Source organism: Drosophila mauritiana, chromosome 2L (genome assembly GCF_004382145.1).
Source record: "Drosophila mauritiana strain mau12 chromosome 2L, ASM438214v1, whole genome shotgun sequence".
NCBI lineage: Eukaryota > Metazoa > Arthropoda > Insecta > Diptera > Drosophilidae > Drosophila > Drosophila mauritiana.
The window spans coordinates 19192332-19216195 of NC_046667.1; the positions used below are offsets into that span (position 1 = coordinate 19192332).

At 43.1% G+C, this 23864-nt stretch overlaps 2 protein-coding genes across 9 annotated transcripts in view; one reads left to right on the forward strand and one right to left on the reverse strand.

Moving 5' to 3' along the window:
• The window catches only part of LOC117140604 (tyrosine-protein phosphatase Lar), a 115817-nt gene that overhangs the window by 71589 nt on the left and 20364 nt on the right, over positions 1-23864 (forward strand). For 5 of the 8 annotated variants that reach the window (XM_033303626.1, XM_033303618.1, XM_033303660.1 and 2 more), the window contains 4 exons: positions 12645-12824; positions 22818-23054; positions 23113-23259; positions 23322-23597. In XM_033303626.1, coding sequence (XP_033159517.1) covers positions 12645-12824; positions 22818-23054; positions 23113-23259; positions 23322-23597 — 840 coding nt within the window. Of the gene's footprint in view, positions 1-12644; positions 12825-22817; positions 23055-23112; positions 23260-23321; positions 23607-23864 lie in introns of all 8 variants that reach the window. The other 3 variants (XM_033303636.1, XM_033303670.1, XM_033303651.1) reach the window with 1 other exon arrangement.
• Positions 21214-22556, reverse strand: LOC117140675 (protein screw). Its single transcript, XM_033303733.1, has one exon. The coding sequence runs from the start codon at positions 22508-22510 to the stop codon at positions 21308-21310; it is 1203 nt and encodes a 400-aa protein (XP_033159624.1). The 5' UTR covers positions 22511-22556; the 3' UTR covers positions 21214-21307.

A 23864-nucleotide genomic window follows, 5' to 3' on the forward strand; every position in this document is an offset into this window, starting at 1 on the left:
CTCGAGCTCAAGTTTATCTCATCTCATTTCAGCCCATCCCATCTCCATTTGCTGAAGGATTCTGGCTCTGTCATTCGGACACGCCCACATGCACGAGTGCTTCTGCCTTTTGCAGCAGTGAATAGAGTCCTTTTGCTCTAATTGCGAACTAATTAATAAGGGAATCCCCCCGCTGTTTTCTTATTTATCCTTTTCGCGGCCATTTTTAATTAAATGCTGGCCGTTCCCTTCCCTCGACCCTCGATTCTTGGCCATTATTCAATAACAAAAATGATTGAATTGTGTGCTTTTGTTCACTGGCCGACTGTCACACTCATGCCAACGCATTATTTGCTTTTTAAATTGTCAATAAGCTCGTATTTGTCCTTGACACGCATTTCATATTAATAAATAAAATAATGGGTTCGGGAAAAACTCAATAGTTCTTTGTTTTCATATAATCACAGGGGAGCCTCAAGTGCTCATTTAATCAATCTGTTAAAACATTTATATACTTTCAGAAATAAGAATAAATAATTAATAAGCATCGACGGGGCACATACAATATTTAACGCGGTTTTAATATGCACATGCATAATAATGAACTTCCGGATACTGAGTATTTTGTTATTATATACATACATTTTAAAAATATTTACTTGTAAACTGCAATTTAAAGGCGTAAGCTACATGTTTTGTATATTGCCTATACTGCTATATGAGTTTTATATAGTTTTAGTCATCCCAATGATAATATCAAGATGTGTTTTTGGTAATTAATTTGCCTTTACGGCCATTCCGCCCATCAGCAACTAAAGGTAAATTGATTAAATGAGCTGCACATGTGCGTATCCCGAAAGGGGTCCTTCGGCCAGCAGAGCTATATAATTAATAAACAAACCGAAGCACATGCATAACATATATACTATATGTCTATATATATAGACATATGTGGCCGGCATATGTTGGTGGCTGGCAAACAGGAAGTGGACTCCATTACCCCAAATCCCGGGCTCTTGGGGTTCGAGGAGTATCGCGATGTGTGTCCACAGTCATTTCCCCTGACATATGCATCCGAAAACGGCGCAAAATTAATAAAGCTAAAAGCATGCCACCAATAATGTTTATAAATTTAATTATGTAAATGTCTGGCCATAAAAAACAAGCCAACTAAATGGGGGAAAAAACAACGAAGGGCTTCGGCAACAAGAAAAATGTTAATAGATGTCAAACAAAAATTGAAACGCAAGCGGAGTGAAAATACGAGAATACGTTTGCTGGTTTACAAAAAAATTTGGAATATATAAATTAAATGAGCACCCAGGTTAAGTTGCAAAAAGGTGGAAATCGATGGGGATGCAGATGCATTGGACACTGAAAATATTTGACTCGCGTATGAAATTAATTAAATTTCAGTTTTTTCGCTGTCAGTTGAACATTTAATGTCCTTTGGTTTATGCTCGCTACCTTCGCCATAGTGCCAGATTCCGTTGCATGCCACAATTTTGGTTCAATTTTGTTTATTCCCCAGCACGGCGAAGGTTTTTATGGCTGTCGTTCTGCTTTCTGCATTCTGTACTCTTTCTTCTTTATTTTCGTGTTGTCTTGTTTAAATACGAACGTACGTATGCTGGTTTGCATTTTTGCATTTCCGTTTGGTTATTAGTTTTTGTACGGCATTTCCGGCATTTTTATGCGCCATATGCGACGCTCTCTGGTTTTCTGTGTGTCGTGTCGTGGCTCCGATTTTCCTGTGCATTATTCCAGTTATTATTGTTATGGCATTACTGTCTTAATTAAAGTACGAGCGGTTAATTAAAGCAAATGGGAAATGCGCATAAAGTTGGAAACAAATAGAGAAGGGTTATTTCGCCGTTTCTATCACTGATTTAACTGTCCCAGGACCGGGCATTATCACGGGATAAAAGTGCAAGCATTTCACTGCATTCCCCGACTTTTGTGCGTTGTAATCATTTTTTATGCACCATGTCAGCAGGGGCACTATGCACAGCTTACATGCAGCAGCGCAGCTGTTGTCATATGCCAAAGTGCAAAAGGTAGTTGCCATTACTTTTACCTCAGACGCCATTCCGGCCCGGACTACATTGTGCTTTTTATGGGCATATTTGCAATAAATAATATATTGTATGTGCCCCGGATGCCCCAGCCAGAGTGCCACGTCCAAATGGCAAGGCGAACGGCACTCAATTATATGTGTGCTGCGGTGCGGTGCGGTGTCCAGCGTTTATTGCGAAATGTAATTATGCAACTTAATGCAAGTCCATTTCAATGTTCAACATTCCATTTACATATGAAAGATTTAAGTCTGAGCGCGGGCCAAAAAACAAAAATGCCAATGAATTGAAATGGCATTTGGTGGCTACTACGGAATGGATGGATGCAGGGGCGATGGCGGTGGCGGAAAGCGGAAAACTACTGTAACAAAGAGCCAATTAAAGGGCTAACAATGTCGGGGGCCCGGCACAGAGAAGAAAAGTTTTTTAATTATAAGTTTAAATTCAAAAACATTTAAGCTGCCAGCGGCTGTACCACCGAGAGCGTGCTGTGTGAGAATGCGAATAAAAGTCTGTTTGTTGCCCCATAAAAGTGTGCTATAAAATGTTGAACGCGCTCACACGCGTACGTGCAATTGTATTTGTGGCCTGTAAATGTAGCTCTGCTTGTATGCGTAGCTGTTATAGTTGTAGTTGTAGTTGCGCTTAATGGCCGGCATTGTTAATTGCGTACCATAAATCCGTGCAGCAGTCGTCGCACATCTTGTTTTCCCATATACTTTATATATATTTTATAACCCACCGCTCACACCCAACTGCCAATTGACCGACGTCCACCTTTGACAACAGCCAAACGGATGCCTTTCTCGTACTTATTTTAATATTTGTTTGTTTTTTATTCCCTCTCCTTTATTTTGTGATGGTTTAACAACAAACTCGCATAAAGCAGGCAGGCGGACCAGTAGTCTGTTACATGTAATTAATTTCAAATTATTTATTCATGAACGCCCAGACAGTGAAAGCTGGAAAAGAGCATCGGGATCGAGCTACAAAAAATAGCACAAAATAAAAGAATAATAGCTGGAAAAGCTACATTTTTAAAGCCACACCTCCCTGCGGTGTTTATGCCTTGTATGTGTGTCGCAGTTAAATAGTTTGCCTCAAACAAGCAGTAAATTAAAATAATACATGTCAATAGGGTAAAAGTTGAAAGCGAGCAACTATTTAACAGTGGAATTATTTACTAGGCTGTTTAATTGAGAGTTTTCCGGCAGGACTTCATTGAAAAGAAACCAATCAAAATAGAAATAAAAAATTTTTAAAATTAACTAAATACATTTACCTTAATAATTTTGAACTTTGCTTTTTTTTCTCTTTTTGTAATTTAATTTAATCTAAATTCTAATTTTGTTTTTAGAGGTGAATATAACATGCTTAGTTTTGTTTTTTTGCTTAGTTTTTCTTTATAAAGTTATTAAAATTACGATTATTTCCCATGCCACCCGGCGCATCCCTGTTGGCCTAATTTGAAGCCAGTAATGTGCTGGCCCTTTTAGCCGCCGCGATTTCTTTGGTTTGGTATTTATTTGTTAACTGATTTAATGACGCCTCTGTGCGGCGCCCGTTGCACATAAAGTGCTGTGCCACGCACTTTAAGCCACAATTGCCACGCCGTGTGTGTGTGTGTGAGTGTTCGTTTGTTGTGCCACACGCACATGCACATTCGACGGTCGTATCTGTTTGGGTGTGCGTAAATCATAGTCTTTTGGCTTCAGCCGTTAAACTGGGCAGTATTAACTGCTGGCCGGATGCGTGAATGGCCGGCCCTCCTTGCTCCCCTCGCTGGCCCACAATGGCCTACAATTCCCTACGCCAGCAACATTTGGCAGCAGCTGCGTTTCAATAAGCACATAATTGAATTCTGATCATAAATTTGCATTATGGCCAGAGCTTCGCTGGGTTTCTGGCGGCTTTCAGCTTTGGCTTTGGTTTTTCGCTTGATTTTTATATTTACCACCTGCACGCGTAGCATCCAGAATCGGTTGGGGCATCCAGGTGGTTTATGTTATAATTTTACCCAAAACGCACATTTGCCAATTGGCGCGGGGTCGGTGGTGCAAGGATGTGGCTCAGCAGATAGTCGTAAAAACAGGCAGCATGTAAATATTTGAGCAATGGCCACTAAATGAGATGGAGGCATCGAAAGTTGAAGGCAAAAGGCTGTGCCTTTTTGGGATATACTCAAAGATAAGCACGTCTTGAAATCCACGAGCATAATCGATTGCCACATTATCAGGGTTTTTTCTTAAAGTACAACACATATAGTCGATTCTTATCAATATCCATCTGCATGCCAAAAATTATTCGAATCGGAATATTCATTAAAAAGCTATGGGCAGTTCATGTAACCACCGCTAGGTGGCGCACTTGTGATGTCTTGTTGCGTATTTATCGATTTCCTTTGGAAGTTCTTCAGTTTGGTAACGGTTATAATTAGTAACTCGTAGTTTTAAGTTTTAAGAGTAAGGATTGAAGGACTACAAACACTTTTTGACAGGCTTTTGCTGCATTCTCGATTGCCTTATTTATTTTACTCTGCATTTTAAGTATCATGTTATATGCTCAATAAATAATTTTTACCCAAGGCGACCCCCAACATTATATGCAATAGCTGTCTTGGTTGGCCTCGATTTGTAGTCAATTAGGAATGGTATGCAAAATATTTATTTACCATACATGCTGGCTGTGTTCTCAATCTCAATAAACGCAATCTCGAGCAATCCACTTGAGGTTTGCCGGGCAGTTTTGCTCAAGTTCTCTAATTGCCGATGTCGGTAGGGGATCCTTTGGGGAGCCGTGTCGTAGATTGGGCATTGATTGTTTTCAATACCGCACAACAAATGTGCCTGTCAAAAATTAATCACTTACACTTAGTACACAAGCGCACAGCCAGAGTCAAACCGAAACCATTCCATATACTATATATAAACACATATAGGGACTTATAGACAATGCCTGCTACACGCATTTATAATTGAATTTGGCTTTTGTTTTTCCTGCTGCTCGTTATGTGTGTGTGTGTGTGTGTGAGTGTCTGTCCAAGTTGGCATGTTGTCGGCGGCATTCGATGTTTCGTCCTGGCAGGCGCCTGAAAGCACGCAATTTATTTTCATTTCTCTAATAGACTTATTTAGACAGAAGGTGGCTGCCTGGGAATAGGAAATAGCGGCGCGCGTGTGTGCGGATTGTGATAAATTATTTGTAATTTATTAATTTATTTATTAATTTCGCCGTCCCCTTTGTTGCTATTTGTTTGTGCTGCCTGCGAGCGTTTCTCTTGGTGTGTTTGCCAGGCTAAAACGGCGCGTGATCTATGGCTTCATGTGGGTCAATGGTGAATGAATAGTTCAGCATTGAATGGCATGAAATCAGCAGTAAATCGAGGAGATTGCACTCGAAATATAAAAGAAACAGCATGGCATTTGGGGTTTCTATTCCTCTTTTTACGACATCCTTTGAGCCTGAACATATTTTACCACTGCCACTGTACGAACCCATTCTTTTTCCAATCTCATTAAAACTTTCATGCTTTAGCTGACGAATCATTAGCAAGGACTGTCGAGGAATTCCAGATGGCGAGGTGTTTATGTGTCTCGCTGTCTAAATATAACAGCTTTTCTCGATTCTCGCTTTTTATTGCATACCAGTTGGCGTTTAATGGTCAACACGCATGCAAGCCAAACGCGTCCTCTGCGTTCGTTTCGGTTGTCAACTTGTGTTGACAATACAAATGGATTCCCAATGATTTATTATAGCATTAAAACGCATTAGAAATGCCCGGGGGTAGACAAGTGAGAGGAGCTGCAGGAGCAGGAGGTCCCGAGGAGATGGGTTGCAAGCCGAAACTGAAAATCGGATGAGTCCGCATACCTTCCGGCCATTCTCTCTCCACATCGTCCTCTGCTCCTCATTTTCTTTTCGTTTATTTTCCCTTGCAGTCTCACTGCGCATTCTGTGGAAATGCATAAAAATGAGCCATAAGTTTAAAAATTTATAAAATGCGCCAGCCAGCCCATAACTGCGAAGTAGACCAGTGGCAGTGGCAGTGGCAGAAGCTGCTGAAAGGCAGCAGTGGCAGCCGGAGTAGTAATAGTAACTGCTCGGCAGGCGGGGCAGCATTATCAAACGTCTACAACGGGAAAAATTAAATTAAATTGCGAAATGCGGAGCGTGAGAGAGAGAGCAGCATTCGAAACGAAAGGGACGGCGGACGTATGTTAAAATAGACTTCGACAGTCATGGCCTGGACAGAGAAATTGAAACTCCGGCACACTTCAATGCACTCCCCTGTCCAGCTCACTATCTCATCATTGCGCACTGAGAGAAACTAGTCTGGATTACCCAACTAAAACTTGGAATACTCTCATAAAAGTTTTCGAAACATTGATGTAAATTGATTGACCATTTAATGGTAAAAATGCTCTTAAAGACTCATGCAGAAACCATTTAATGTCCTTTAAATAGTTGTTGAGTTCTCTTCAAGTTTAAGCTATGTTTTTGCCTCAGTGCCAGTCGTCTTAGGAGCTGAGTCGATTCGGACAGAGCCGAAGGACTGCAAGGACACAAGCACCTAGCTCGGAGTGCAACATCGTAATGCAAACTTAATAAGATGTACGCTGTGCATGTCGTCTGTCAGTGGATACACATGCAGCCATCAGACGGAACTGACAGTTAGACAAACAGACAAGCCATCCAAGTCCGTCAGTTTGTCAGGCGAGGAGGACAGCTCGCATCCTTTTTCCAGCCACATCCACATCTGAGCGGACACTGGAGGGCAGGAATCGACAAATGGTTGCAAGCTTTTTACGGTTTTCATATATGTACATTATTCCCATAGATCCGTAATCAGCAAACATTTTAGGGTTAAACCTAAAGTGCAGGGTTTCTTAAGGCCCAATTTCTTGAAATGTATATATTTCAATTTATATATTTCTACGGCCCACGTCGGAAGTCCAAAGTAGTGAGTGCATTTATGGAGCTGCCTATATAAGAAACTTCAACTCATTTGATTGCTGCCAGCCAGCAGTTCGTCAACTGAACTCCACTCAAATCAACTCCTTGGGAGGGTCCTTCGACCGGTGCTATTATCTATTAACTGCCATCATGGCTGCCAGCTTAAGCCTCGAGCCTCGAGAGCCAAGAGCTCATCCGCATCATCATCTTCTGGGGCGTGACTGCATCTGAGCCTTTATGGGCAGTAGTGGGCCTACTGGCTGGCGACAGCAATTAGGGAACCGTCGGCCTCTTCATTACGCTGATCAATGGGTCTCCTTGATGTCACTTATAGCCAGTCCAAGTCGCACACACCCGGACAATCCACATGCGATTCCGGGAACAGGAAGTGTTGACTGGCCACAAATTTGCCGACGTCTTGGGCATGAAACTTCGTCTTCGTGCTCTGGGTTCCAGTCCCCAATTTTTTTTTCTTTCTTTTTCTAAAGCCGCCGGCACTTGCGGCTTTATTGTTGGCATTGTCTAACATCTTTAGCCAGTTGTCTTTTTCCCTTTTTTTCCGTTCCGGCCTGCCACTAAAAAACGGTTATTTACTCTGCCAGAGGCTCTTCAGCTTTGGCTCGTCCTGTCGCACACTTTTCACTTCCCATTTCCCCCCGGCTCCTTGGCCCTCTGGATGTGTCCTCCTTTGGTGGTTCTGTGGAGAGTGTGTCGTCTACTTAACACAATAAACACTCAATTTTCGAGAATGTTTTGTTTGGGATTTTGCCCTAACTATAGCTGGGGAACTTTGCTTAGAAACCCGCAACTGTTTGCTCAGTCGTCCTCGGTGAGGAACTTTCCGGTTTAGTCCGGGTATCCCTACGCCGGCCTATAAATATATATATATATATTATATATATATACCCCAAGATTGTCAATTGTGGCTGTCACCGCTTCTCCCTCGGTTTTGATTTGTTTTCAATTGCTTGGCTACTTCGCTCGCAAGGAGAAAAGTTTGCCGGGAATAATCCGAAATAAGTTGACACCAAGTTTGATTTGCTTTGGATTGCTTGATTTAGCTTTTGTCTTTTCTTGTTCACTGAATTTATTTGCGTGTGTATTATAAATAATTATGTTCTCCAAAGGACGGATTTTCCGTCTCTCAGTGACCCGTTTTAGTTTTCAATTTATGTGATTTATGTGATTTTCAACGACTTTTTAAAATTATTGTTGTCCTAAAACGGTTGCTACATATATCTATTTTGCGATTTCAATTCGAAGCACAAGCAATGATCATTCCAAAATGTTTTATAAAAAATGTTTTCTTCTATGTTGAACATTTCATCAGTTTTTTGTGCCAACTGGAGACTTTGAAGGAAAGTCTAAATATTTCTTAACCATACACGAAGTGGATTTTTCTACAATTTAATCATACTTTTAACTCTTTTGCCATGTCAGTTCACACTTTGTGTCGCCCAGAACGAAAAATGTTCGGTACAAATTTTCCGGATCTGATGCTTTTGCTGCTGCTGACCAATGAAAAATGATATTTTAACTAGCCGGGAGCATAGAGACCCCTGGAAATCCTTGGACAGACGACGACGAACGCAACGTCGGTTGGCCACAACATTTCTTATCAATCTTAAAAATGCATGAATAATTAAAATATGCAAATTTATGCTTTGTGGCCAGTAGCCGGCTGTATCGCTCTTTTGTGAAACCTGCGGTGACTTTAAAGCCAAAATGGCGAGTTTGCTTTAAGCATTTCGCTCGGAAATGTTTGCCGTGTCCACAAACACCCTTTTCGAGTGACATTCATCCAGCGTTCAGAGTTTCTTGTGAACACAACATATTTTCCGTCTCTTTGACAGAGACAAAAGACGAAAAAAAGAAACATTTTGATGTCGGGGATACAAAAAAAAAGCATGGCGTGAAAATGCGCCTTTTGAATTGGACTCGATAAGGCAAAACCTGAGATTCCCAGTCTCGGCGGATTTCATTCATCCTGGCGGCGGGTCAGTGGCACCTAAAAGCAGACGAGATGCAAATAAAGCCCTTTTGTGCCGGCTAATGATGTTTATCGTTTTCAAGATACACGCTTCCATACAGTCGCCATATGTATATGAAAAGACCCAGTGGCGGGCGGGAGGTCCTTTCTTAGTCCCTCTCTCTTTCTTTTCGGCTAATTCATTAAAAACCTGTCGCCGAGATCAACAGAGCTTTGGTGATGGCGATGGTGGTGGTAATGGTAATGGTGTTGCTGTCGTCTAGTCAGCTTTTGTTCTTGATCCCCAACTTCGACATTATTCAAACATTTAGCCTTGTACATTTTCGCACTCGAGCGACAGTTTAATTGAAATGCATGAAAGTGTCAGAGGAATTCGACAGGCTGGTGGGTGCGACTGCTGCTTTTGACTTTTTATACCCGCTACTCGTAGAGTATAAGGGTATGTTAGATTTCTTGGTACGTATGTATTAGATAGGAGGTATCAAACTCCAACCCATAGAGTATGTGTATTCCTGATAAGGATCGATGCCGTCTGTCCGTATATTTTAATTTTACAACCGTAAGGTTAGAATTTAGGGATTAAGCAGTTTCTAGTGACTAAATAGTGCGTTGTTAAACTTTAAAATATTTAGTTGGGTCCACTACAAAGTTATTTAAAGTTAAGTAAATGTGAATATCAGCACATAAAGTCAATTCGTGTGAAACTTCCACGACTTCTGACCCTTTATACTGATTAATTCAGAGTAATGGGTATCTAATAGTCGCTAGACTCGAGTATATCCTTCTCTCTTGTTTATAAGTTCGCTTCTGACTTCATCAGTTTTTGGTCACGCACTGTCGCAACGCACATACCATAGTATTCCTAACCATCCATGCGTTCTACATTAGTATTTTTTTTGTGAGGATAGGCTTCCTATGGGTGCACCTCTTCTCTCCCGTCGGACCTCTATAATGCTGTAAATTAAGTGTTGGCCAGCTTTTCCATCCAGCCAAATTTTCACAAAATTTCCGCTCACACATGGCGCACAACATCGTCCAGTTTCATTGTTAAGTGTGAACTGTTGTTGTGGATTTTTGGGCGGCACTTGTCATCAGTTTCGAGAACAACGGGCTGTGCAAGTTTAGTCACATAATGAAAGGATGCGAAAGTGCTTTGCTGCGGATGGAAAGTCCCATAAATTGGCACTATGGCCTGTCGACGGCAGGAGTATCCATTCATTGGGATTGCGTTCAGGGCGCTAATCAAATAATGGTTCTTCAAGGTTATTTGAATAGCTCTTAAAGCACTTCTACTTTTAAATTCCTAAATTAAATTTCCCATTTAACTAAACCTTTTTATCTTCACTAGATTGCTTATTTAACTAAGCCTTTTATCCACTTTACCACATATTTGCAAGGATTTCTCTCAAAAATTGACGAAGCTACAAATTTCAAATGCGAATTGAGCCCTATGGCTATTGTTGTTTTTAGCCACTTTGAATTGGGGGAACTGTAGCTTTTTCGCCATTTTTCGAGTCTGATTGGCTTTTTAATATTTGTCCAAACTCAAAAGCTTAGGGTTCTTCCCTTGGCAATTCGAAAAACGAAACCATTTGAAAAGAGGAACTCTATCCGCAGTGCTTTGATATTTGTTCATTGTTATACGCTTAGTCGGAGTTTTGGCGCTGTTTGCACTCCTGCACATTCGTTATTCGAATAGAATGCACTTTTCTACATTGTTTAATACAAATGTAAAAGTTTTATTTGTTAATTTTGGCCCAGTTTCGTTGTGTTTCATTTGCCCTTTTGTTTTTTCGTTTTCGGCTGCTGCGTGTTTGTTTCGTTATGCATTTGCGAGGAAGTGACACTGCAATAATAAATAAAGCAACGCACAAACGGCAGGGTGATGTGAAAATGACTGAAAATGGCAACCGACAATATGGAATCGAGGGGGGCTGAAAGGGCAGAAGCGGGCTGGGAGGAAGGACATTCGGGACTGCAGGACATTGGGACACAATGTGTGGATGTGCATGTGCAGTTGTGGATGTGTGCGATGATGATGATGATGACGGCAACGTCAAATGTCAACATCAATGCTGCGTTGTTTATTCTTTTTGCTACTGGAGTTTTGCATTTTATGCCTTTGTGCAAAGCATATACATATTCACGGGCAACCGCATTTTTTGTATCCTCTGTGTTAAAATTTTAATTTCACGCTGAAAACACACCACAAACGCACACACACACACAGACAAACGCTTCGCATCCTGCATCCGAATTTATCCTGCAGAAGGCGAAAAACACACTCCACAACAACTAAGTGCGAGGCAAGACATTTTTGGCAGGACATTCGGGGGCCGGCAGGACGAAAGCGGTGCAGCAGTTAACAGAGGAAAGGCCAGGGCAAAAACAAGCGACTGCAACTAACTTCTCGGTGCCCGTTTATTGTGGATTTTGTCGCTGTTAAATGTTTCAGTAAATGCCAAAAAGCTGGCTTAGGAAAGTCAATGCGACCACAACAACCGCCATATACCCTATCCTCAAAAAGGATTGGGATAAGACATTCGGAAAATGAAGTTTAAAGAGGGAGGAAAGGTATTTTTGGGATCTTGAAATAATTACTATAAGCTATTTGAGATGCGCTGGTTCATTTTAAGGGAATTACTTTAGGAATTGAGTTGGCAGGATTCAAATGTTAGTTAGGAATCCCGAACTTGTAGCACTCTCTCGCCTAGTGTAGCAAATCCTGCAGCAACAGTCGGCAGATGGAATGCAACGGCAGCTGCTGGCGGCGTCAGTGGCAGCTGGAATCATCCGCATCCGCTTGGCCCTCATCTGCATCTGCATCCGCATCCACATCCACGTCCACATCCCGGCCCCTTTTGCCGCTCCCTTTTTTGCCAATTGCCATGGCCGCCGACGGATTTAATTGGAAAATGTAAATGAGCTTTGTTCATTTGAAAGATGCAGTTGGGCGCGCAGATGACAGTCGCAGCCGGGGCCACTTGACAGCCACCGCGAGAGTTTTCTTTAAGCTGGTCGCAGAAAGCGGAAAAATAAAATGAAATAAAATGAAATGGAAGTGGGCATTTCGGGAAGCGGAGGAAAATCGGGCGAGGGCAAAGCGTCCACAACTGAAATTCCCTTAAAGCTGGCAAGCGTTGCAACAAAGGAAATGTCACCCGGAGTTGGGGTAAATGCTGACCTCACACACAAATACTTTTGTGCATGCTGCGTGTGTGCGGGTGTGCGAGTGTGCGACTGTGCGAGTGTGTGAGTGCGGGAATCCCATTGTTTGACTTACAAAATGGCGTAGAAAGCAGCCAACAAAAGCAACTGACGACGCAGCCAAGCTTTCACACACAAAAAAGAAAAAATGGCAGAAAACGGCAACTTCCGTATGTATAAAAGAGTCGTGTAAAACAATACTTTGTTCGCATAAGAGTGTGTGTGTGTGAGAGAGAGTGTGTTTGTGTGCCACGCCATATTGTTTGTCCAAAACTCCTAGGCGTCCTGTGCCCTCGCCGTTCCCTCGTAGATCCCGCTCCTTATTAAACTGCCATATGAGCACACTGCTTTTTGCGCGCGCTACTTTTGTTTTGTTTTTCGCATTTCGCAACATAATAATTTTTAACCCTTTGTTACCCGCGACTTTCTCCTCGTTGCAGGCGATAAAACACCCGCAGGCTTTCCGGTTATAACCCAGGGTCCGGGAACTCGCGTCATTGAAGTGGGTCACACGGTCCTCATGACATGCAAAGCCATCGGCAATCCGACGCCAAACATTTACTGGATTAAGAATCAGACAAAGGTTGATATGAGCAATCCGCGCTACTCTCTCAAGGATGGTAAGTACAATTCAGTCAGTTTGCTTTAATAACTTAACTTAAGTCTTTGCAAAACACTGATAGTATACGTGATATTTACTTATCATAGTTATTAAACAATCTTTTTCTTTTTATGGTAACTAAGTATTTAGAATCATGATCCCTTAAGTCAATCAACAGTTTATACATTTTTGGTACATATATACATAGATTGAGTTGTATTATCTCCCATCGGCCAGGGATTACGTTACATTATGTTCGCCTGGGAGCTTCAAAGGACCAAGGACTTCATTTATTAAAATTCTAGTCCCACACTGTGTCCGCTGCCTTTTGAGCGGGTCTCGTCCTTTTTAGATAATTTTTTGCTCAGCTGTTTTTCGCTTACGCTCATTTGAATTACTTGGGAGTTTACTTACGCTTCGACGCACTTTGTGTCGCAAGTTTTCGGGCGCTTAGTTAACGTTTGACTTTTGTCAGGTAGCAGCCAGCCACTCTCACCCGCGCAAAGTTCGTCCTTTGAAAGGCCGATGAGGATGGAGCGACCTTTTCCAGCTCTCTCAAACTTTCCGCATGTCAACAAAACGTCACCGAGTCCTTTAATCAGGCGTCGCAGGACTCACAGGACTCGCAGCATTCGCAGCATTTGATAATTATATGTTCAATGTCAGGTCGCGTCGTTAGCACACCGATCTTCCTCTCTCTGTGTGTCACATCAAACGGAGGACTAAGAGGGCGAAACTAACACAAAAGCTGCCAGCTGCAGAGCCCCGAAGAGCCTCCGGTCATTAGAGGCTCAAATATTGACATTAATATTGACATTAATATGCATTAAAGAGTGCCTTTTAAAACGACATCAATAATGGACACGTTGACAAACGAAATGCGAGTGGAGTGACGGTGGGCCTGCGGAAAATGCGGAAAAGCTGTGGCGGGAGGGGAGCTGGGCGGGCATTATTTCAATTGCCAGGACGCGCGGTGATCGGACAAATGTTTTCCACTGGGCCATCATTCACCACCTAGGCCACCTCGACCATCGAGCCCTAACAATTGAAACGTGTTGGGCCTGGCAAGAAAACAGCGACGTTAACAAAAACATTATGCGATGTCCTTGCTGGGCCAGTGGTCCTGTGATCCAACATCTGCCTGTGGCGCCGCTATGCTAATGAAATGGTCGCTTACGCGTAATACAGCCCGCCAAACAATTGACTGGCCTCCATGGGAGGTCCTTTGCCAGGATGCGACTGACTTTCAGGCGTCCTGAGATGCCGCAGCGTTCTTTTTGCGCGGTACAGGTTGTTGCAAGGACATGTTGCAAAAAGATAATCCATTTGTACAATACGAAAGTTTTTAAAATATTTCCGATCATTTTATGTATGTAACTACAAACATTCGAACATCTCTATTCTACCATTGAAAAGCATTCAAATGAAAAGCTAATAAATAGATGAGAAACTGAAGTGTATTCCCTCGGGGGCAAATTTCCTTGCTTTCCTTGCATCAGACTATTCAAGCGAGTAGATTGCTTTAGGTTGCCCCGACTCCGCAACTTGCAGCCATTTGAAACGCGGTCCAAACCAAACTATCCATCGCCTTTTGTTGGCCTACAGCGATGCAAATTAAAAACTGTTACATGTATTTCCCCAAGGTGAAATTATTTTCGCCGCTCCAACGATGAGAATCCATGCAAACATAGTCCACGGATATTTGTTGGATTCTCCTATTTTTTGCCCGCCTTTCACGGATGTGGAGGTCGACTAATTTAGCGCAACACGAACCAAAGTGGCCGTGTTGGCTTGTGGATACAGAAGAGGAGCAGGAAGGAGGAGGAGTTGGAGTAGGAGGCTTTTGCGGGTTAAATTAGTTTTACGTGGGCCGAGCAACTTGTTTTACCCACCTGGAAAAGGTGAGCTATGGTCAGGAGGCGGTGGGGGGATGGGGCTTTCGACCAGACTGGCACCATCTTTGGCGCGTTAAACGAAACGTAAAAGTATTTCCGCCAGCTAAATATCCTTTTGGGTGCCCTAAACGCCCTTTTCGCTTCGCCTCCCCGCGCTCCTCTTAAAGCGCGCTTTAAATTTATGAAAATAAATATTTGGCCCGAGGTGAGGATTCGGATTCGGACGGGTTCGCCCAGCTGCCCCATTGTGAAGATCCAACGCGTCCCGAGTTCTGTGTCCTTCGTCCTGCGTCTCTCTGCAGTGGCGAGAATAAATATTTCGCATAATAAGTTATGCAAGTCATGTGCCGTTTTATTCAATTAGCACTTTATGGTCCTTTATTGTACACCCACAGCCCCACTCCCCATATATATCCAGGGCATTTTCCCCTGAGCGCGTTGATTTTTCGGTTATACGGCCGCCGCCTGCTAATTAGAGCCTGCAGGGACGCAGGATTGCGGGTGGCGGAGGGCGGAGAAGAGGTCCTCTCGGGGTACGTGAGTTATCAAATGAAAAGTAACTCGGCGGCAGTCGTACTTCATTTTGTTCGCGTCATAATTAAATTAGAACTTTATTATTTTAATAAAAGCGTCTCAAGAGCCCGAAGCACCTCATGGCCAGGCGGGCCATGCTGTGCTCCCTTTCCTTTGACGCACACCAATCGCCTTCGCTCGGATACATTAATGTGATTATTATACACTCCTCTTTGCCACAGGCCCTCGGGCCAGTCCGAAAATCGTTGGGAATCACAAAGGAATGGGCGCGGGGAGGGGATATAGTAAAGTATATAGAGCTCTGCAAAAATCTTAAAAATACATTTCCTTTTTCCAAGTAAGCTGCAAAATCTACTGCAAAGAGCACATATAACTACCCAATTTTCTTAGGCATTATTCAAAGTATTCGCTGTTTTAGCTCGCTTCTTGGTTCTTCAACATTTTCCACTTGAGCGTGTGGCAGCAAAGGCAAATGACAGCGGTCGCACTCGAATGCACAAACACATTTATAAATAATTTATTTAAAATTACTGCGTAGGGCATTTCGTACTCTCTGCCAGTTGGTAGTTAATTTAGTCCTTCGAAGCGAAACGGGAAAAAGGGTAGGCTCCCAATAGGACGAAGGCGGGCAACGTCCAGCGACAATATTATTGAGTATTATACCTTTATTTTTATTTCGCCAAATAGTCCCTGAGGGCTTTTGTTCAATAAAAAGCATAACGGAAGGAATAAAAAAACCTTTGGCGTAGTGACCACGGTTTTTCCCTGTTTCCCTTGCTGGTTTCCTTGTTTTTTCTGCTCTTTGCTTTTTACCATGAAAAGGTTCTGCCGCAGCGTCTGGGGAAATTACATTCTTGGGGCTGGAATCCTCATTGGCCAAAAGGGAAAGGAGTAGCAGAAAAATGTGGGGCTCTTTCAAATATCATAATTTGGCTTTTAAGCAAAAGAGGCTTATCAGAAATTGGTTTCGCCTGAGCCAATTGTCTTAATGGGTTGTGTGTTGGCAGATGAACTCAACTGAATGGAAGTGTCAACGAAGAAGGGTCTTTCAGGGAGCGATTGAGACGATAATGGCTTCCGTGCCTGGAGCAGGTGCAATTGAATCGCACCAGTCAGCAGAGAACTTCCATTTTCATTCAATCTTTATTTTATAAACTTCGAGGAAATGTAGGTACGTAAATGCCAAGTGTAAACTCGGCTGGCTTTTGTGTTTCTTTAAGCATTCCATTAAGTGAATATTAAGAACACGATCTTATAAGCAAAACATGTCAATAAAAGTCTAGTTAAAATTAAACACAGCTTTGCTCAAGTGGGCACTCAAGTTTTAACTAGCTGAGTATTGAGTTGGATTGCTCGCCGGATTGCCGTGGCGTAAAACTGCGAATAGAGGAGGCCATATAACTCAGCAGGTAGACCTTTATGTGCAAAACTTAAAAGCAACTTATGACCGACCGACCGACCGACGACGAGCTTGCCTCGCGGAAGAGAGCCCAGCTTGCAACATCGTCTTATTTTTTATATGACATTTTTATACCTTCTTTTGTTCGAAACTTGCACGTGGCAACAGCTCCACTTCCTGCCCCACCAAAAAAAGGGGCAGCAGCTGCGACGATGATGGCCCCTCGACTTGCGAACTGCGAACTGCGACCTGGGCCCCTGCTCCGGCTCCAGCTCCAGCTCCACAACTCTTTAATTGCTGGGCTCCATCATTACAATCGCCTTGCCACTTGACGTGACCAACCTGTGGGCCAGAGGAAATTGCGGAGGGAAAATAAGAAAATGGGGAAAATGGTATGGCGTGGTGGCGGGAAAGCGGGGTCTGCACGCAATTATTTACTTGAGCCGTAAAACTGTAGTTAAGGCAAGTCAACTTGAAAGCATTTTGGGAAAAGTTTAATGCTTAAATTATGAGCTCCTCCTTGTCACTCCTTGTCGCTCCTCCAGCAGCTCGAAAGAGTTGACAGTCACTTTTGTTGAAAATGAGACAGTAATTGCCAAAATGTGCATGACTAGAACGGCTTTCTCCCAGCGGGGGCATGTCCTGTTCCAGCTCCAGCTCCAGCTCCAGCTCCACCTCCACTCTCCTGCGCCTCGTGAAGTGGCTGGAATGGGGGTCAGTTGGGTTTCTTCTTTCGGTTGACGATAAGTCGTCGTCACTTGCATTACCAAAATTGAAACTTTGCACACTTTTATGTGGATGAACTTGGGGCGCAGAAGTAGGAAGGGGGGCAGGCGAAGTCGCCCCATAAATGTCACTTTGTAACGACGACGACAACGAGGACTACTTAAATTAAAGCATAATTAAATTAATAATCCCATTTGGGCGTGCAGCCAAGCATTTGAAGCTGAACCCAATACCAAAGCCGAAGTCGAACTCAAACTCGAACCGAAAATCCTTGGCAACGAAAGTGCAAGAGTGTGCGTTTCGAGCGGAAGTTGCTGAATATGAAAATGACTGCGCTAGCGGAAGTGCAGCTGTGTGGCGTGCCACATGTGTGCCACGTCCGAACTAACCCGCAGCCAATGTCTTGCCGCATTTACAACGGCCACAGGGTGGCACAAGGTGCTCCATGCCCCTCGCAGAATAGGAAAAGGTAAAAACTACGGAGCTTCAATCTGGAAATCGCTTTTGAAAAGTTTTTAAAATTGCTAAGAAAGAATTGTCTAAGCTAGATTGTTCAAACCTTCATGAAAAAGATCATAGCGTTCAATTTAGTTTGCTAGTTTTTAACCCATTAGCTGTGTGTCTACACAAACCAAAGGGGAAAAGACTGAAATGAGCCATGACTTACGTAGTAATAGTAATAAAGAACATCTGAAACCTAGCTTGATCGATCGTTTTTTCTAACTGCAAACCATTCTAACCATCAGCACATAACCCCGCCTTAAACTCTTAAGAATGATTTGTATCATTTTTCAGAAACGCTTGAAGCCAAACCCCTTTGGGTTAAGCGACATTTTTCATAAAATATTCACCTGCTCACCGAGCGGACTCGTTTGCTAGCCTGTCCATTTGTTTGTATTTCCTTTTTATGGCGCTTGAAAGAATTTTTAATTTTCATAAGAGTAGCACACGCACGCAGAGACAAGGCCGAAAACTCGGTGAAAATGACTTACATTCGGGAGGCAGACGGCGCCCATATGTATGCTAGCTTAATTTTTATTGCTACAGCCAGCACGCACGCAAGTTGTGTGTGTGTGTGTGCGTATCTGTGTGTGAGGTGGCTTAAGTTAATGTTTTTGGCAGAGGGTTGGCAAGAGTTTTAATGAAACTTGGCTTCGTAAATTTTAATCAACGCTCTCCACAGACGCTGTCTTTCTGTTTCATTATTTGCATCCTATTGTGGCGCCTCCTTACCTCGAATAATGTCAGCATTTCTGATGGGGCAAGTGGCGTTTGTTTGGATCGCTGGGCTACACATGTCAGCGGGAAAAGAGAGGACTTCGATTATTTATAAAAGTTGCACCATTTAATGCTTGTTTGAATGGTTCAGCGGACCCTAAACAATAGGCCAGTCTGTTGGGGCAATGCTGGCTGCACCGGAAGTGCAACAAGCGTAATAAATGTTCCGCCATGCAGGCCAAATAGCATGCAATAAATTTCGCAACAATCAACTTTGATGCATGTTATAGGTGAGCCGGCAGTGGCAGCGCGAATAAAAGCACAAAGCGTCCTTTTCACAGCGAAAACAAACCTAAAACACAGCTTCAATGGGCGCTGCACTAAAACCGCACAGCAATCTGCCCATTTTTTATTCCCCCCGCATGCCCCACATGCCCCACATGCCCCACAGCTGCCCCGTTTGTTTTGTTGCTATCAAACAAAAAATGACATCCATAGTAAAACGGAAAGGTACATAAAATAGACACAATAAACATGGCTTTAGTGCGAACTGAGCGATTTTGCAACATTTAACGCTGTCCTGCAGTTTTTGCTCAATATGCGAAGGACACGAGCGTAGTCAAGGATTCTTTTCAGGGGGGGCAACCAAGAAACAATTTAAAAATTAGGAATCTAAACTGGTTATATAATATCACGTAGGCTTTTAATAAATTAGAATTTAGTTTGCTCTGCAAAATGTTCCTATTTTAGGTACCCTTTTTCGAGACCCCTGGCGTCTATATTTTTTATGGCCCCGCAGCTTCAGAAGCCATTAAAATGATTCACTCAACTGTAGTCGATTGTACTCCCATATTTGTTTATTGACACGGTCTATTTATTATTCCTTTTAAATGGTAACTACACAACCCTTTGCCAAGGGATATTAAACCAGCACAAATTTGCAGTGTGCAACATATGCCATAAGCTTTATGTAACAAATGGTAATTAGTTCTTTTTCCAACTTGCTTGGGTAACTAGTAAATTATTTAATTAAAATACATTACAAATTCAAATATGACTATGAGTAGGAAGATATAAACGATGTTCTTTCGAACGACAATGAACGTTTGCACTCGATCGCAATGTTAAGCTCAGTATTATATCAAAAGAAAATACGATTTTGTAATTTAAGCTTTCCGATTAAGCGCGATCAATACTGCTTGAATATGCGCAAAATGCAGCAATAAATAATTAAACGATAATATTGCATATGAAAAACTCTTGTTTCGCAAATTAATTGTCATATTTCATGCAGATTTTAAACTTGCTCACCCACACACACACATGCTCTGTGTGAGTACGTGTGCATATTGAATTGAGGTTGTTCGTTAATTGTGTGCGAGAGAAAATTGAATATCGAACTCAATATGATTAATTTCGCACTCACGCACACTCACACACACACACACAGTAACAGTCGGCTTTGGAGTTTAAACGCTTAGAAATTCACACGCTGTTAACGAATCTCTCATGCTTCATTTAAATTGCTAATATGATTTTGCGAAAAGTATGAAATGAATTTGCAAAATAAATTATGAACCGAGTAAAACAAATCATGTGATGTCAACTGTGTCCCTCGGAATCATCGTGTGAAATCATAGTTATTGGTCAATTAAAAAGCGCCATAACATAGGCATTTGGGCCACAACTTAATGGTTTTGGCCAGCTCCAAAATGCCAATGGCTGTCAAAAATATTGTTTGCCGGAAAAACGCATTCGTAACTGTTGATTTAAAAGCCACTGGATTTTTGCGGGAAGCACAACAACGCCGAAGGGAAGTGGATTTTGTTTGCGTAAAATTCATTTTGTCTACTCATCGCCCTCTCGTGCTTCATTGTTTATTAGTCATATAAATATAATGTCAATGTGAAGGCATTTTATGACCCTCCCCCCACCCTTCCCGCCACTCCAACCATCGAAAATACTCCTCCGGCATTTCCGCCGTATGTTTGTCATCCACATTAGCGTAATATGCCGGAAAAGCGAGCGACGGTTTTTAATAGTCGTGTGCGGGTGTGTAATTCCTCATTGGAGGGATTGCAACATCTTCGGGGGTTGGCGGTGACTAGTCGTAAAATTTATGTGGCTTTTAAAATCATATAAAAAGTGTTAATTTTCCATGTGTTGCTTCTCATGGCCGCCGTGGCATCCACATGCCAAAGTCGAGTGGATGGATTCCGTGCATAAAGGTGAATTGAGGACCTTTTTATGGGGCAAGGATAATGTGGGTTGCCTATCAAAGTGATGTGAGATAAGCAAACATCATTTGACTTTCAAATTTATTGATAAATCTAAGATCTTACGAGTCTGTTACGGTTAAACCCCGGTGCCCATTACCAAAGGAGGTCATAAAAGAGCGTAACAAGTAGAGAGGTTGTGCTAAATAAGCATAAAATTCTTACACCACAATATTCAAAAAGGGTTAGGTTCTCGTAACTGTAGCAACTAGTTGGCTCTTGAGTTTAATGAAGAGTTTTAGTAACTTAGTTAAGCATCGATGGGTATTTTTTAAGCCTTTACAGCTCTAAGCCTTTTTAAGCAGTTGATATATGTATCTTAGAAGAACGAATCACTACTACGATTGAAACTCAAATATGTCAGTTTTACAAGTACTTTTAGTTGTATTCATCTTATATAAACTTATAACTACACCATGACTATGTACATCACAATCGAAATAGGCAATTAAATCTAATGACATCCGCACTCCTTGGCCACTGCCTTTTGGTATTTGGTCAGGTCGATGATGTCCTCATTGAGATACCGCAGAATAGTGATGGCTCCCAAAACTGTGGGCACACAGCAGGGCTTGGGCAGATGCGGCTGCTTCAGGTGCATCAGGGTTTGGACGATGGCGTGGTTGGTGGCATTCATTTTGGTGCCCAGCGGGAAGTTGCAACCGCCGCCGCAGAAATAGGCCTCGAACTTTTTGGGCGCTATCACCCAGTTGTGCATGTGCAGCTCCTTGAAGTCCACGGTGAAGTTGAGGCGCTCGCAGGACTGCGGAGGTCTGTACAGATCCACGGGCGGCGGCGGAGGAGGTGGTGGCGAACCACCACCGGCCCTGCGCTTCTCCAGATCTCTCTTGAAACGAAGTTTCTGTATTTTGACCAGCAGCTCGGGTCCGTTGAAATAGCCGACAATAAAGGGCTCTAAACTGGAGCGGCTGGCCTGCGGTGTCACCAATCCGGCTGCAAATGTGCTCAGCTGGGAGTCGCCAATTGATATCCTTAGCTCGTTTCGCCGTTGCAGTCCCTTATTGAGTAACCAAGACCGCAGCGTATCTGTCAAATTGAATTCCAACCAGCCACGTTGGCTGCTCGTAGTATTCACAGAGCCCAGAATGCGATAGGAAAAGTCCTGGCGATTGTCCAGTTTTCGGTACACGGACACGGTGAAGTTCTCCCTTCTGTCCACCAGACTAGGTTGCTTGTATATCCTGAGCATGGCCTGAACCAAACTCAAATCCACTGGCACATCGTTGGTGTTGAAGGTAATGTGCATATCAAGCTCGTTGTCCAGTTCCTCGGGTTTCAAGCGGCTCGAAAAGGTAAGGATGCTGTTGCAACTGGCAATCTCCTGTCGATCCTCGCTGGAAATCAGAATGTCATCGTCCAGCGAGCGTTTGTGGCGCTGATGCAGTACCTCTTTGGGCTCTTGGTCCTCGCTAATCTCGTTGTAAACTTCGAGAAGGAATTTCGAGGCTGAATTGTGGAGATTGGGCTCCGCCTGTCGTCTGGGACGGTCACCCAAATCCAGGATATCAATCATCTCCATTTGCTCGCTCAAAGGACGCTTCTGGTATATTGGCATCTCGATGTGACTATTGGTGGTCACATAGGTGGTGGCACTCGCAACATAAAAGAGGCTGGTTATTAAAAACACGTTCAACATTTTGTGTTGTTCTCATAGAGAGACTCGAAGGAATACTGATTTCCTTGGTCATGGAACAGTAGCTTATATATGGAAACAGGTAGCCAATTGCATCAGTGGCCAACTGCATTTGGGTGGGCTGTAAAATAAATCTATATAAAGGGTTAACCAACCCATTAGTCAGGTAAAAGCTGAAAATATGGCAGCTGTTCTAGAAATAGCAGGTATATCTCCAATAAGCATAGATTCTTAAGTATTACTTTAGTTGTATGAATATTTAAATAATTCTTAAATGTACCTATGAATAACACTACCTCTTTTTTTGTAGGCTTCCTGCAAATCGAAAACAGTCGCGAGGAGGATCAGGGCAAATACGAGTGTGTGGCTGAGAACTCAATGGGCACGGAGCACTCGAAGGCCACCAACTTGTATGTGAAAGTCCGTCGTGTTCCGCCCACCTTCTCCCGCCCACCAGAGACCATCAGCGAGGTGATGTTGGGATCCAATCTGAATCTATCCTGCATTGCCGTCGGCTCACCCATGCCGCATGTCAAGTGGATGAAGGGTATGTCAATTGGTTGTAGAATATGGTCTTCCAATACTCAATTACTTTTCCTTTTCAGGCTCTGAAGATCTTACACCCGAGAATGAGATGCCAATCGGGCGAAATGTCCTGCAGCTGATCAATATCCAGGAGAGCGCCAACTACACTTGCATAGCGGCCTCCACTTTGGGCCAAATCGATTCCGTTTCGGTGGTTAAAGTGCAATGTAAGTGGAGTGCAATGCATTTACTTGGGAAACTGACAATCGAAACATGGTCTCTTCCATAGCTCTGCCCACCGCACCCACCGATGTGCAAATCTCCGAGGTGACCGCCACTTCGGTGCGTCTGGAGTGGTCGTACAAGGGTCCCGAGGACTTGCAGTATTACGTGATCCAGTACAAGCCGAAGAACGCCAACCAGGCCTTCAGCGAGATAAGCGGCATCATCACCATGTACTATGTGGTCCGCGCCCTGAGTCCCTACACGGAGTACGAGTTCTACGTGATAGCCGTGAACAATATTGGACGTGGACCGCCCTCGGCACCAGCGACATGTACCACCGGTGAGACAAGTGAGTATCGCGGATGTGGGACTGGGGATGCCCCGCTTTATTTTCGGAGGACATTTCACTAACTGCTGCCCTTCTCTCGCCTCGCCGTCTTTCACATGCTGCACAAAAGGACTTTTAACCAATTTCATTTTGAATTTAGAGTGCGCTTAGATCCGTTTTTATTTGCCTTGGTCCATTATGTCGGCAATCGTACTAACCCTTCTTGAAAATGTCTATTTGCCATTTCTCTCTCTCTTCCGCTCTCTCTTTCTCACATGC

Bases quoted from the DNA above. Each gene is read 5' to 3' on its own strand.
- LOC117140675 (XM_033303733.1), bottom strand. From the start codon at position 22,510: ATGTTGAACGTGTTTTTAATAACCAGCCTCTTTTATGTTGCGAGTGCC.